General features: G+C 37.7%; 1 protein-coding gene across 5 annotated transcripts in view; it reads right to left on the reverse strand.

Annotated features, from left to right (window-relative positions):
• LOC117288793 (COP1-interactive protein 1-like) overlaps positions 1-14,972 on the reverse strand; it is a 74,375-nt gene extending 59,403 nt beyond the window's left edge. For all 5 annotated transcript variants that reach the window (XM_033769632.1, XM_033769630.1, XM_033769631.1 and 2 more), the window contains exons 1-4: positions 14,515-14,972; positions 12,289-12,438; positions 8,905-8,988; positions 7,660-7,791 (exon numbers count right to left, since the gene is read on the reverse strand). In XM_033769632.1, the coding sequence (XP_033625523.1) occupies positions 7,660-7,791; positions 8,905-8,988; positions 12,289-12,438; positions 14,515-14,814 (666 nt within the window). In that variant the 5' untranslated portion in view covers positions 14,815-14,972. The remainder of the gene's footprint in view (positions 1-7,659; positions 7,792-8,904; positions 8,989-12,288; positions 12,439-14,514) is intronic.
• Positions 14,973-15,714: the final 742 nt, after the last annotated feature.

Raw genomic sequence — 15,714 nt, forward strand, 5'->3', positions numbered from 1 at the left:
ATGTTTTTTGAAAGAGCGAATGAATTTTACTTCTTCTATTTTTTAATCAACACATCATACAATCTACCTGTGAACATTTAGTTTAAATTCAATGCTCACAGGTTGAAAACATCAAAATGTTTTTTAGGGATTTGCAAGCAATCATATTTAAAGCAATATGTACAGGCCTAGAAAACTATACGAAGAATAAAAATTGCATGACAGGGAACAGTTTTGTCAAGTAGCAAATCACATTTAAACTGAAAACTGTTTGTTATAAATAAAGATGGACACTTTTTAAAGCAATTTTTTCAAATTTTTACCCGCATACACTGTAGCGGACATTATTACCCCTGTCATTGGACAATTTATTTCATTCTTAAACCATCTCAGCTCCAGGGAGTTTACAACCCCTGCTGTACACCAAACTACATCAATCACAAGAACCATGTCTGCTCTAAGACCCCGTTCCCACTGGACCACGCAACGATCTCCCAATTCAAGAAAAGGGCGATCAAGACCCCGAAAGGGCGATCAAAGAGAAACAGGCTCCTGTGGGAACGCGAGGGGGATCAGGATCTGACCTTGCAATTTTGATCCTCCTCGGGAGTAGGATTAAAGCGGGATCTGATCGCCCTTGTGGATTAATGGGCGATCAAAACTCAAAAGTCTAGTGGGAACCCAAAGGGCGATCAGACCCCGCAATTTGCTAGCGTTCTTTTGAACCCAGTTCCATTCCCCAAAAGGGAGATCGATGCGCGTTCATACTCAAGTGGGAACGCGATCGCGACCAATCTTACTGCGGGATCCCGATCTCGAAATTGTGGATCCAGTGGGAACGCGGTCTAACACTTACAGACTGACCTGTTTACCCTTGGGTGAAGGGAAGCAATTGCATGGACATTGTCATGACCAGGATTTTAACCCACCCTCATGGCTTGGCCACCAGAACTTGAGTCCAGTGGAGATCATACGTAACATGCTTTTACTGCATTTAAGAATGCTAAAATAATTCAAGCTGCTTTCATACAGACTAGTTCTTGTGTTGTAAATTTAAATATTTCACATTGTTTTTCTTAATATTAAACAGGACACAATAGTTTTCACTAAAAACCCCAAAACAAGACAACAAAAATTGCACTAAATAAACAACAAAATCAATACATTGATTATTTGATGCTCTGATTATGTGTATTGATTAAATCGTTTTCAATGCATCTGCTCCAATTCACCATTGAATATGATCGAACCCTGACCCAAAATCAAATTTGCCTCATCTGTTGTACGCAGGTGTGGAAAGAGGCAGAAGGATGATTGCTAACAAAACAGTTGCTGGCAGTGTATGCACTTTATATAATCCTCAAGAAAAAAGTGAAAAACCGATAACACATTTTGCATGAAATCGTTTAAAAAAAACGAATAAAATGCTCACTGAGTGATAAACTCCAAACGGGGAAATAGTTTTATTTACTTCAGGTACGTGTATGACATTTCAAATGAAATATTTCAAGGGATGTTTTCTACATTAGACCAGAAAAGTTTTATGTAAATCTGTGATCTTAGAAGAGTTTTTTTCTTACCAATTCTGTAATGTTCCTTTAAGAAATCATTGCCATTCAAACTCTATGGGGAAATAAACCACTGTGCAGTAACACACCCAAGTCTGTGGATCAGCAAAATTGTTTGTGATACACACAGCAAACGTAAAACGGTGCCTAAAAATGCTGATTGTCAAAATGTAGCGAGCTAATAGACCGGTAGCCACTCAATCGAATGCCGAGCAAGACAACTCAAGTGGGCACTTCTCTATGCATTAACATGTGTCTTCTCTTGACAATCCCAGGGTATACGTATGACTTGTTTTTACATTATGGTGGCCAAATGGTCTAAATGTGTACATCTGTTACAGTCATGACAGTACACTGTGTGCGTACACTACGTACAAAAAAGTTATACACAGATCGCTGGCTCAGTGCAATATTTAAGGTCGTAATAGCAATTTCATAATCAGAATGAACAAAAGGACACTAACTGAAAATTGTCTCTATATTTAAAACATTAAATCTAAATCCAGAAATTAATGGTGTTTTTTCGGAAAATGAATGTTACCTTTTAAAACAAACAATTACTTTGGAGACCACTATTGATCAATAAACTCAATTTACCAGGAGCTCCAATTAACAAATTTTATGAAATCCATACAAACTCCACAACTGACCTAGTTCTGAGCCAACAAAATAACATTGCTTTGAACACTTCTACACAATACACAGATAACGGTACAGGTATTTTACCGGATTTGTAAAATGGACAAAAAAGTTGCAGACAGTATTTATGTTAAATGTGTGATTTACCACAAACTTATATGTATATTTTTAAAAACCCTGTGAATTTTAGGCTTAATTTATGCAAGTGTTGAATGTAATGTACAGACCCATTCATTGTGGAATACAGTGACATCATGTGTTTCAAATTTCACTTTGATAGAGTATCAAACAATATACATTGAACACCAAATAGAGGTTATAATAGAAAAAGAAAATCTATCAGAAACTGAGTTCATAAAAAGATAAATAACTTGACCTTTTATGGAGTTTCTCTTTAAAAAGCCTGTTTGTAAAGGGAAAAATACAAACCAAATACTATTCTTGGAAGAGTGAAGTCATTTCCTTCTTTTTGTTTTCAATAAACAAGCGTTCCAATCGTTCTACGAATGTTTCACATGTTTCAGATCCATCCTTGGTTACTTTCAATCAACAAACAACATGAACATTTTAGTGTTTATTATTGCTGTCCTTGTTTTGGTTGCTGTTTCCAACTGCCGGATGTTCCATGGAGGCTTGTCTGTGACTTGTTTTGAAACTTGCATCCCTTGCAAGTGCAATGCTTTCCAGATCTGTGCTGGGCTTAAAGCCATTGGACACTTTCGGTAAACAGTAATGTCCAAGGCCCACACTTTGTGTATTACAACTTCTACATAAAATAACAAACCTGTGAAAATTTAGGCTCAATCGGTCATCGGAGTTGGGAGAAAATAACGGGAAAACCCACCCTTGTTTCTGCACGTTTCGCCGTGTCATGACATGTGTTTAAAATAAATCCGTAATTCTCGAGATCGAGAGTTGATATTGTTTTAATGTTTTCTTAAAAAGTAAAGCATTTCATGGAATAGTATTTCAAGAAAAGTCTTTCACCATTACCTTCTGTAAACCCTGTAAGTTATTTGTAAATCTGTGAACTTTTATTTTTTTTATGTACCGAAAGTGATGGCTTTTTAAAGTCGACCTATCAGTATGTCTCTTTTAGTAGTTCTGGGTCATTTTACGAACCAAACCAGGTTATTGACATCACAACTAAAGGTACCACTAGAAGATTTCATAACTGCCCTGTTCCATATCTAACTGGATTGATAAATGACATGCTTAATAATAGAGATCGATATTTTTTATAAATGCTTACTTATGTACTTTTGTGTACTGTTTTGAAGATTTACATTGACCATGTTCTTTTGCGCTTCTCGTTGTCGTGAATTGATGATTGTTTTAAAGTTTTCTCAAAAAGTAAAGCATTTCATGGAATAATATTTCAAGAGAAGTCTTTTACCATTACCTTCTGTAAACCCTGTCAGTTATTTGTAAATCTGTGAACTTTTTTGTTTTCTCTTCCGAAAGTGTATAATGGCTTTAAAGACTGACTGTATTTTAGCTTTTTACTAAAGTTCCTGTAAAAACATTTAGCAATTCAGCCCCACCCCCACCATCCCCTGGGAGATGGTATTTTCAATACTCATTATTTGCCTAATAAATACACAGCCATCTCAGCATCTTGCTGTACTAGACATCCCGTTATAGACGTCAAAATAATACAAATTAATCACCTCATTATACAAGATTGAAGATTGAAGTTTGTGGAATAATGGCTCAGTACTAAGATCACAAGGGAACACATTTTTTTAACTCAAAACAACAACTAATCTAGTTATAAAACAAAAATATGCACACTTGTTTTTCTTGTACTTTAATCAGGGCTCAAAACTCACACCTGACAGCAGACTCAATGCCAGTGATTTCATTTAAAAAACTGATGACTTGACAAGTACAGTGGTCTTGTGTTTATTATGTTCAAATGTTGTCCTTCAATCTAATAAAAAAAACCCTTAAACTCTGTTGAGTATTGAAGAATACTTCCCTTCCGAATGAAATAGGGCTTAAATGTGATAAATCTTCTCCGAGTGCTAGTGTTCAAATATTATTTTCTTATGACTGGTCTGACTTGTAAAAAAATGTTTTGGTCCACTGGTCCAGTAAACAATTTTGAGCTAAAAGCCCAGTAGTCTTGTAGATGTTCTCCCCAAATTCAAGCCCTGGTAAAGTTAAGACTCTATTCATAATTTCAAGGACATGCAGTTTGTCCACTTACTACATATTGAGTCGGGTGTTGAACAAAACTACATACATGCAACACAACAATCTATTCTGCTGCAGTTACTCAAAGAAGAGCAGAAAATATTGCTAAAAGATTTCTGCTGAGCAAAAGTAACCAGGATACATGTACCAGTGAAAGATGGTGTAACAGTTTTTGGTAACCTAGACATGTATAGGACCTTTACGAATCCACGACTTCGGCTTTGGATTCGGCCTCAGGCTTCGTTCCCAGGTCTGAAGCCCTGAGCGTGTACTGCAAAGCGCGCGTAATTGCTGAAACAACTGCGAGCGCCAAGCTAGCCTGAGCCGAATCTGGAGCCGAAGCCATGGTTTCGTAAAAGGCCCTTATTAGAGTAAAAGGTTAAAGGGAGGGGATTATCCTAATTACTGACTCAAAAAATTAGATATAAAAATAACTTATTTGATTTATGTAAGCACTGCGGACATGTTGATAATGTGGCTTTAGAAAAAGAGTTTCAAAAGATTGTCAATCTGTTCTGCATTTAACATTATTCAGATGTTTAAATCTAGGATAACCTCTTCCTGTATGGACAAGATTTTTGGTGAAATCTGAAAACGCTATCTTTTGAACTGAAATATTTACAGGTTATAATCTAGAGAAAAGAAATAGAAAACAAAATAGACTGTTTTTTTTAAACAAAAGGTACTGTTCCCTTTAATTTTGATTCTGCTTTTAGAGCTACTTTTTGTGTTTACACAGCACTATGAAATTGGGTCCAGGTTTATAACATTTCCTGTGCAGTGCAACTGTGTTCTAAAACAGTATGTATCCCTATCGGATAACAGTTTTTCAGTAAATGAGATCAGTAGTGTTCATTATACACATCCTGAAGGCCAGTAGAAAAAAACCATGCATCAAAGGTACCTAGTTCGACGGTGATTTGCACAATGTCTGCATCAGAATCTGCTTTTCTATTGAAAATTACATTTTATATTTGATAATAGGCCAAATAACAAAAAATACCAGTTGATCGTCCGGATTTTTCAAAAAAGAGGAGGATGAGGGCCTTACTATTTACTATTTACTATTTTTTTTCAAGATGGCCGCTAAGTATTTCAAATCAAACAGGCCACCAATTCTTCAGTTTGAATCAACCGCAAACTTATTTATACCTATTAGTTGCATGAGGACCTGTGTTAACACTAAACACTAACAGGGTCGGATAACACTAAAAAGATTTGCTGTTAGGCATTCACTAATATTGTTTTATGAAACAGACAGTTACAAGTGTTCAAGAGCATCAAGTTAGATTCGGGAAAAGCTCCTAGGCCAGTCCTTTTGAAAAAGATGGATTAAGAAGAAAAAAAATAGCCCTATGTTTAGATTTCATTTTTTATGTAACATCCAATAGTGCAAGTGCCAATTAAATGATGGATAAAAGATTTGATAGGGGGGGCCTACAAGTTTCAAAATTAACATTGATAAAAACACACACAGGCAAAAAAGACAAATTCAAATGGGACAGACAACACAGAACCAAACTAGACTATGTAAAATACATGTTATAGGACGACTAAAAAAATTGCATAGGTGAGGGGGAGGGTGGGGGGGGGGGGCTGAAATACTTGATTAATTTGAACTTTGAAGGCTGAAACAGACTGATGAAATGTGTCTGTTGCAGGGTTGTTGTCAATAGCAAAACCAACATATCAAGTCACGCACAACACCAGAGAAAAACCAGCACTCTAAATACGTGTGGCCAAAATGATGCGACCATAGTCACGTGTTATCCAGAGGCGTGTCTTTTGGATGTTGACACCTTAATAATAATAATAATAATGCATTTATAATGCGCCATCTATCTAGTGTACAAGACCCTATTCCGAGGCGCAGAACAAAAAAAAAATACATACAACAAAAAAGAAATGTAGAACATAATACAAAATTATACAATGAATAATCTACTGTCAAGACATGTAACGAGCTAAGTGTAAGAGGATTTAAATAAATGAGTTTTAAGCAAGTTTTTAAACAATGGAAGAGAACTACAGCGCCTGATGTTATTAGGTAAAGCGTTCCAAAGTTTAGGAGCACAAGCGGAAAAGGCACAATCACCATATGATGAGGAAGTTCTAGGAATAGTTAAAAGGGACTTAGCAGAAGAACGAAGAGTGCGAGAGGGGGCATAAGGTACAAGGAGATTTGCAATATAAGACGGAGTCAAGCCAAACTGAGATTTAAATGCAATAAGTAGAATTTTGATTTAATGTCATTTACATGTTACATTGTGTTGTGACCGAACAACTAGGACACCTTGTTTTTTTATTACCAGCAAATTTGAACTTCTACAAAATCCTTGCTAAAACTGTCACGACTCACCAGATCTCATTCTTAACACATCACATAAACTGTCAGACAGAAGCATTAAACTGTCAGATTTCCCTTTGCAAAATGAAAATGACCTTTTCCAAAATATGAAATTCCAGGACTGGTAGGAAACGTTATCCACAAATTATCATGTGACACACTTAAAATGTACGATCAAAATGTGATATTTCTCCCACAATATTTCCATTAGGCCTTGTACACTCTCGTCAATGTCTTTGTCTTTAGAGAAATGTTAAAAACCAATTATGATGATACGATTTGAGAATTGTTTATTAAGAGTGCACCTAGTACATCAGTAAAACAAAAAGGGCATACCAGGAAAAAAAAACCCATTAGTATTAAAATAACATGCAGGGGGGGGGGACATGTAGTTACATGTATTGCTTTTCAGAGCAATAAATTGCACACAATGTACAGTAAATGTGGTTTAGTATTTAAACATTATAAAAACAAGATCATAATATATTCAAATGGTTGTAGGTGAGGACTAAGGTGGCCTAAAGTTGATGTTTCTTGCACTAGCCATTCCGAAAATGGAGGACCTCAACAATTGTGTTTTATCTTTGGAGAGTTTTTGTGTGTTTTCATGCTACACGAAGCTCAATAAGAACAATAAAAGTTCATGTATAATGACATGCAGCGACTTGTACACCATGTACACACGTCCTAAATTTTCACAGGTTTGTTTTATTTTATATTATGAGTTGTGATACACGAAGTGTGGGCCTTTGGACAATACTGTTTACCGAAAGTGTCTGATGGCTTTAAAATGGAATGTCTGCACTTTACACAAAGAAACAATTAATGGACCCTACAAGGGAACTCTTTAGAACAGGGAATAATATTAAAACAACAAAAGCAGTACTCTGGAGGAAGAATAGGGGGGGAGGGGGTGGTCATACTCACTTCCCATTTGCCTGTCGCCCTCGCTTCACTCATCAGTCCAATCAGGATATTCAGGTCGTGGTTCATGTCGTTGTTTTCATCTCGCAATGCTTCATTTTCCTCCGTCTGTCGGTCAAAACGATGCTGTATGTCCTGTGATGACAAAGCAAGACACAAAATAAACCATTAAACAGTGGAAGATGTGGTTAAAGTGATAGTTGAAGATTTGCATTGTGAGATAGAAGTCCTAATAAAATAAATGTTTGTTTTCCAGTAACATGCTCTGAAAAATTGGAGATGGAAGGTAGGGAAAACGCTTTATTTCACCCAGTACAATTTTTCAGTTTTAATGAAGAAAATGAGGAGTTGATATGATTTCACCATGCTGGAAGAGGAGTAGTTAATTTGTTTTCCACCATGATGGAAGAATACGCAGATCACAGAAATCATTAATTTTTCTTTTTAAAGTCTTTGGTTTTTGTTTAAAGTTTGTAAAAACATGTTTTAAGTTATTCTCTAAATAGATTTCCCTCAGGCTGGAAGCTTATAAACGTTGGGTAGAAAGCAAGTTTTATTTTGATAAAAATGTTATAGTTTCTTTTTCCATTTTGCAAGGTTTTTGGACTGATCAATGGTCAGCTTTCTGGAAACAAGCATTTATCTTTTTACTTGTACAGTAAGTAAAATTTCAAAAACATTTCAAAGTGTTAGTTTAACATTTTTACCAACCAGAATTTTTAATATGCAAGAACGTTTGATATTCTTTCAAGGTGTTTTGCTGATACAGTATCAGGCCATTGGAAGAAAGAAGACTGCTTCATGGTAAGCATCCAAATACAATTTTCTAACTTTGCCTTGATTTAAAGGGAAGTTTGGTAATTACTCAAAACAAATATTAACTTCAAAAATGACTTGCTAACGAGCATTGGAGAGCTGTTGATAGTTTTAAAAGACATTGTGTGTCTAAAGTAACATAGTTTTTGAGAAAAAGCTCATTTCTCACTAAAATAATAAAAGACTTCTAGCTAGGAAGTCTTTTATTCCTATCTGAAAGCACACAAATTCGTCCAACAAGGGTGTTTTTTTTAATATCATTTTCTCGCAACTTCGATGACCGATTGAGCCCAAATTTTCACAGGCTTGTTGTTTTATGCTTATGATGGGATACAAGTGAACACATTGGTCATTGACAATTACCAAACCTGTACAGTGCCTTTAAGACACAAATATTCTTTTGCCTTCAATTACAGTATATTAAATACTAACATGGAGGGTTTGCTCTGAGTTCTGCTTCTGTATTGTTACCAGTCGCAACTCGTGTTCCACGTCTCTGCATTTGATGGTGGTGTCCTGGAGAATTCAACAAAATTAGAAAAAAATTATTCAAAATATAACTATTTTCATATTTATCAGACTTTCCTTGATGGTACTCTGAATGCTTCTTCTCTGTTTTGAAACTGCATGCACGCCTGGCACTTCAGGGCTGCTAACAGGGGGCAATGGAAACAATTGCCTGGTTATTGCATCATTGGTACCCCTTGAAATGTTTCAGTAGTTTGAAACGTTTCGTGGCGTGTCATGGCCGAGCGGTTATTTTAGAGTACTGGATTCAAGCTCTGGTGTTTGATCAGCATAGTTTGGGCTCGAATCCCAGTCGTGACACTTGCTATGTAAAACTGGGGAGGTAGTGCTTTCTGCTCAACCGGCCAGAATTGGACTGATGATACCCAAGCCTACATTCGTATGGACTGTAAAAGTAGCTGTGGCAACGGCCTCTGGAATAAAATAATTGTAGCCCACCTGTTGAAGTGGCCTTCCGGCCTTGTGTGCTTGGCGACTTGCATAAAAAATATATAAAAAATACATATTTCACTCATTAAGGTGCCTCATCCATTTGAAAGTAATATTCATTCTGAGAAAATAGGAGTTGATGAAGTCATAAAAGGTTTTGGGGTCGACTTTAGCCCTATATAGGACTCTTTCTCTGTACACAGGAACAGAGTCCTAACTATAGAGGCCCGTTTCTGGGGCGGAAAAATTTCACAGCTTCATAACTTAAATCTTACCTGCAACAAGCCACTAGTTTCAACAGATTCACATTCCATGGCGGCATACATTTTTCTGCGGTGGGTTTTGGTCCTCATATTTTCCTCACAAATCCGTCATTTTCGTGAAATAATGCAGCTTCCAACGTAAAAAAATTCCTGTTTTGATCGTTTTCTCACAGTGTTGTCTGTTGTCGTGCGTACGCGTATACATTCGCTTGCAAAACGCATGATGCAAGCTTAGACGCATGAATTCTTAGCCACCGTATCTTGACTGCACAGCATTACTAACACAATTCAAAATTTGCGCGTCGTGCGTCTTGCATACACACGGCAGACTGTGAGAGTACGAACAAAACTGGGAATTCCTTACTGTGGGAGCTGCATTAATTCATGAAAATGACGGATTTGTGAAGAATATATGACGATCAAAACCCCCCGCAGAAACACGTATGCTGCCATGGAATGTAAATCTGTTGAAACTGGTGCTTTCTTGCAGGTAAGATTTGAGTTATGAAGCTGTGAAAATTTTCCGCCCCAGAAATGTACCCTGATGTCCAGGACGTCACTGTAGTACAAAACGAAAGTGTAAGGCCGCCAGGGCTAGGGTTGACTTGTACCTGCGACCTCTAGTTTAAAGGCAGTGGACACTATTGGTATTTACTCAAAATAATTATAAGCATAAAACCTTTCTTGGTAACGAGTCACGGGGAGAGGTTGAAAGTATAAAACATTGTGAGAAACGGCTCCCTCTAAAGTGACGTAGTTTTCGAGAAAGAAGTAATTTTCCACAATTTGATTTCGAGACCTCAGATTTAGAGTTTGAGGTCTGGAAATCAAGCATCTGAAAACAAGGATGTTTTTTATTTCATTATTATCTCGCAACTTCGAAGACCGATTGAGCTCAAATTTTCACAGGTTTGTTATTCTATGCATATGTTGAGATACACCAACTGTGAAGACTAGTCTTTGACAATTGCCAAGTGTCCACTGTCTTTAAAGACTGTGGACACTATTTGTAATTGTATAGACTAGCCTTCACAGTTGGTGTATCTTAACATTATATGCATAAAATACCAAACCCGTGAAAATTTGAGCTCAATCGGTCATCGAAGTTGCGAGATGATAATGAAAGAAAAATAACCCTTGTCACACGAAGTTGTGTGCGATTAGATGGTTGATTTCGAGACCTCAAGTTCTAGAATGAGGTCTCAAAATCAAATTCATGGAAAATTACTTCTTTCTCGAAAACTATGGCACTTCAGAGGGAGCCGTTTCTCACAATGTTTTATACCATCAACCTTTCCCCATTACTCGTCACCAAGAAAGGTTTTATGCCAATAATTATGTAAGTAGTATAAGTGCAGTAGCCAGGGATTAAGTTACACACCAAAGTTTTAGGTACAACCTTGGATTCGGCAGCAGAGCGATCACCTAAAGAGGTTGTGACTTTTTATTTCAAATGTCAAGATAAGTTGGGGCAACCTGGCTTTGAAGGCACATAATACACGTACACAAATGTAAATATTTAGAATTTGTTCAATTCATCATGATACAAATCTAATGACGTCAATGAAGTACTTTTTTTTTGCACATCATGATTTCTAAAGTAGACATGGAAATCTGTGTGCTTACACATGTACAGTAGTTAGATCTCAAGCCTGATACATTAATTCCACCTGTGCATCATGCATGATAATGTGTGCAATGCAAACACAGTAAACACAAAGACCTTGATAAACTGTTCTTCGATACAAGATTAAATCCTGGGCTTACAATGGTTTTACAAAGCCTGTCACATATAATAGTTACCACAACAAGTGTCTTGGAATCCATTTAAAATGTCTCTGCATTCACGCTTCGGTTTCCTTTGATTTGAATCGGTCGAGTGGTTTTGGATCAACAACTTACAAATCACTGCAATGCATTCTGAAAATTTCGATCAGGATGTTTATGGAGGTCTCAGATTACAAAGTAATCCCAAATAATGAAAGTTATGTACCGTTTGTTTTAAAATGCACATGGGTAGAAAGATGTTGTAAAAGTAGAATACAATGATCCACACAAACATGCCTCTAAATTGCACGGTTTTCCTTTTACCTCGTCGACTAACACGGTCGGCCATTTATTTACTCCCATAAATAGCCGCCCATATTCGTTCAATCAGTAAAAGGAAACCCAAGCAATTTCGAGGCAAATTTGTGTGGATCATTGTATTCTACTTTTAGAACATCGTTCCAACCATTATAATATGCATTTTATAAAAAACGGTTACAAACGCTTTTTAGTTACCAACTCGTCCGATCCAAGGCAGTGTGTTCCTTTAAGACCCCTTGGATACATTTATGATGTGACAAGCCCCAAACAGCGCCCTCAAGGAGCTCCATGGGAGTTACTTTGACGAAAGACTCCTGCGCAGCAAGTACATTTTGTATGCGCGCACATTTAATGCTCAGTATTGCGCGCGTAGGTCTGAGCACGCGCAATACTGTGAAAAAGAAACATCTAAAAAAGTCTCCCATTGCCTGTCACTTCTGTAACCTTTTACATTCATCAGTCCTGCTGCGCATGCAAAAGAGACAAAACGAAGAACAGACCAACCAACCTTTACTGTTGTCTGAGCTTGCTGTAATTTCCCTTCCAGTAACGAGACTCGATCATTAGCCTCCCTCTCCAAATCCTCCACTGTCCGGAGAAGAACGTCGTTCTGTTCAGTCAGATCACTGATGTACGATTGTAAGATGCGCAGCTTCTTCTGTTTAAGCAAGTAATGAGACAAGGAAAACAAGTTAGAATGCTATTTAGAAAACTTATTGTGTTTTAAAACAATAATATTAATGGACAATACATGAATAAGGGTAGTTTGAAAGAAGGTTTTTTTAAGAGCGCACTATGCTAGCCTAGATAATAGATGCGATAACGTACCCGTAACCCTCCTCGCCGTCGGGAGGAGGGTTATGTATCGCTAAGCTATCGCAACTAGCCATAGATAGTATTACTCTGTTTTAATAACTATGCTTCTTGTTTTATTTTATTTATACAATATTGTTTTCAAGAGCAGGATATAAGAGTGAAAGAGCAGGATTAGAACCCATGACCTTGATGTGTTTATTAATATTAAGTGTTGGTCGACTCGTGGCAGTGAACAACCCTTAAAGGGAAGGTACACGTTTGGTTATTACTCAAAACAAATAGTAACTTAAAAACTGACTTGGTAACGGACATTGGAGAGCTGTTGGTAGTACAAAACATTGTGGGAAACAACTCCCTCTGAAGTAACATAGTTTTTGAGAAAGAGGTAATTTCTCACTAAAATAATAAAAGACTTCTAGCTAGTAGAAGTCTTTTATTCCTATCTGAAAGCACCCAAATTCGTCCAACAAGGGTGTTTTTTCTTTCATCATTTTCTCGCAACTCCGATGACGAATTGAGCTCAAATATTCACAGGTTTGTTATTTTATGCATATGTTGGGATACACCAAGTGAGGACACTGGTTTTTGACAATTACCAAACGTGTACCTTCCCTTTAAACGGGACATGGAGCAACTTTCCAAGACCAAACAGCAAATTTTTTCAAAATAAAAAGGCAAATGCCCCTTCTGAAATAGGTAGTAGTAGTAGTAGAAACTGAAAGTGGCAACAATTTTATGTTTATGATATTATTATTATAAAAACTGTAAATCTTCCAAAACATTATTAATTTCCCCCAAAAGTATAATTTTATTGATTAGGCCTACTACTAGTACTACTACTACTCTAGCTACTTCGGTACGGTACTACTGGTACTAGTAGTACTACTGCATGCTAAAAGTAAAGCAAATGTATAAAACAGACCGAAATACATGTAGGTCATGACACCGGTACAAAAAATTGAAATAGCAAACATAGATCAGTTGCATTGTGTACTGTACCAAATGATTATTATTGTGATTGTGAATGAAAATTTGACACACTGTTGTAAACTTATTCTAAATACAAATGAATGCTGGTCATCTCGCCACCTGACAAGCTCGCCACCAACAAAGTCGCCCCCTGCAAAGTCGCCCCCTACCCAGGTTGAAACAAAGTCGCCCCCCTGGCAATGTCGCCCCTAGCAAAGTCGCCCCCTGACAATGTCGCCCCCAGCCAATGTCGCCCCCTAGCAAAGTCGCCCCCAGATGTTGTTCGGAAAATAATTAAGGCTACAATAATTATGGTAAAAAAATATAGTTAAAACATTTTCAGAAAAAATTCCATATGAAGTAATGTGCTTGTGGAAGGTCTAACCCTAACCCTAATCCTAACTATTTTCTGGGGGCGACTTTGCTAGGGGGCGACATTGGCTGGGGGGCGACATTGTCAGGGGGCGACTTTGCTAGGGGGCGACATTGTTTGGGGGCGACATTGTCAGGGGGGGCGACTTTGTAACAACTCGGGGCGAGCCGGTTAGGGGCGACTTTGCAGGGGGTAACTTTGTTGGTGGCGAGCTTGCTAGGTGGCGAGATGACCAGCCCCCATACAAATACCATACATGACATAACACACAAGGATACCTTGCACAATATTCTCTTCCTTCTATTGGCTCACATAGTAAAGTATTATTCAATCTCTACGTTGTTCTACCATGGTTCTACCGAACAACACTAAGGTTTTATGATAATAAAACAATCGAGTAAACATACATCAAGCATGTGAAAATGACATGAGTAATATTAAGTTTTACAGAACCACTGTCACTGATTTGCTGACACTTGTTCCTGGCCGAGTCAACTTAAACTAACACACACACACAGCAAGTGACAGTTCAACATTTTCTATAATAAAAAGATAAGAAATACTTCCAAGTTTCACCTTTGCCGTTTCTTCATGCCCACTGTCCTCTGCTTCCAGTTTCTCCATTCGACTCAAGTAAAGCTCACGAAACTCATTCATCAAACCTTGCATAGATTCGCTGCCAGCACCGCTGACATTACTAGCACGGGAAGTTCCACCGCCTGCAGCGGACCCATGAAGACCCCGTCCCACGGGGCTTCCGGCGCGGACAGACGGCGTAGAGACGCTGTATTTTACACCAACACTCGAGTCCAAGAACGGTCTCTCTGCCCGCGTCCGAAGCGGACTGCTGCTTCGCCCACGTCCAAATTCCGCCATTGTCAGGTGTTAAATGTCAAATGATATGCATCCTTGGAACGTTTATTCAACAATAATCAAGATTTACAGCTCTTGATTTAACGTCGAAAACATAAATTTTGCCGGTAATATTTTTAAAACGGCTGCCATTTACTGATCGTTCCAACAGTCGTCTGCAAGCGATCGTGCCGACACCTCAAACAAATACACGCTTCATTCGGCGCGTTGATTGGTCTAGCTGTAGGTATGTGACGGCTGTTTACTGTTATTTTAGATTGAAACCCTGGATGTAAATAAACGGCTGTTTGTTGTTAGATAACGGTCCCATGTTACTGCCCTCCCGTGGTGACATTTTATAGTAAACTACAACAAAACTTGACTTTTGGTTTTACGGGACAAATAGAAGAAAGTTTTTGGGGATGATTGAATAGGAGTGTGTATGGGCATTGAAGTAAACAACCTTAACTTTCTAAGTGTCAATAGAACCGTAAATCAAGGTCTCTCTGTGGATTTCCACGCTTTTACAAACCCTGTAAATTAGGCTATTTATCCCAAGATAGGCCTACCTCTCTTTTAAACAACTAGCCCCCCCCTCAATCACTTAAGAATGTGTTCATGTCAATTTGTTTGTGTTTCACCCTACACTGTGTGTTAATCACTGTCGATCTCTATTATACATGTAATCGGTACTTTACCAAGTCCTGTGAAAAAAAACAGCGGCTTTTTGTGGGAATCAAACTCTGATGCTGCTGATAACCCCCTGCATTCATTAGAGCAAAATTGCAGGGGTTATTGATTCAACTCCCACCTGAGTAATTATGCATGTGATTTTATTATATTGAAAAGAACAAAACTATCTCACAGTCAGACAGTATACCACAAGGAAACCACTGCATACACACGGAACAGTGTACATGTATA

This window comes from Asterias rubens, chromosome 4 (assembly GCF_902459465.1).
Source record: "Asterias rubens chromosome 4, eAstRub1.3, whole genome shotgun sequence".
In the NCBI taxonomy this organism is placed as follows: domain Eukaryota; kingdom Metazoa; phylum Echinodermata; class Asteroidea; order Forcipulatida; family Asteriidae; genus Asterias; species Asterias rubens.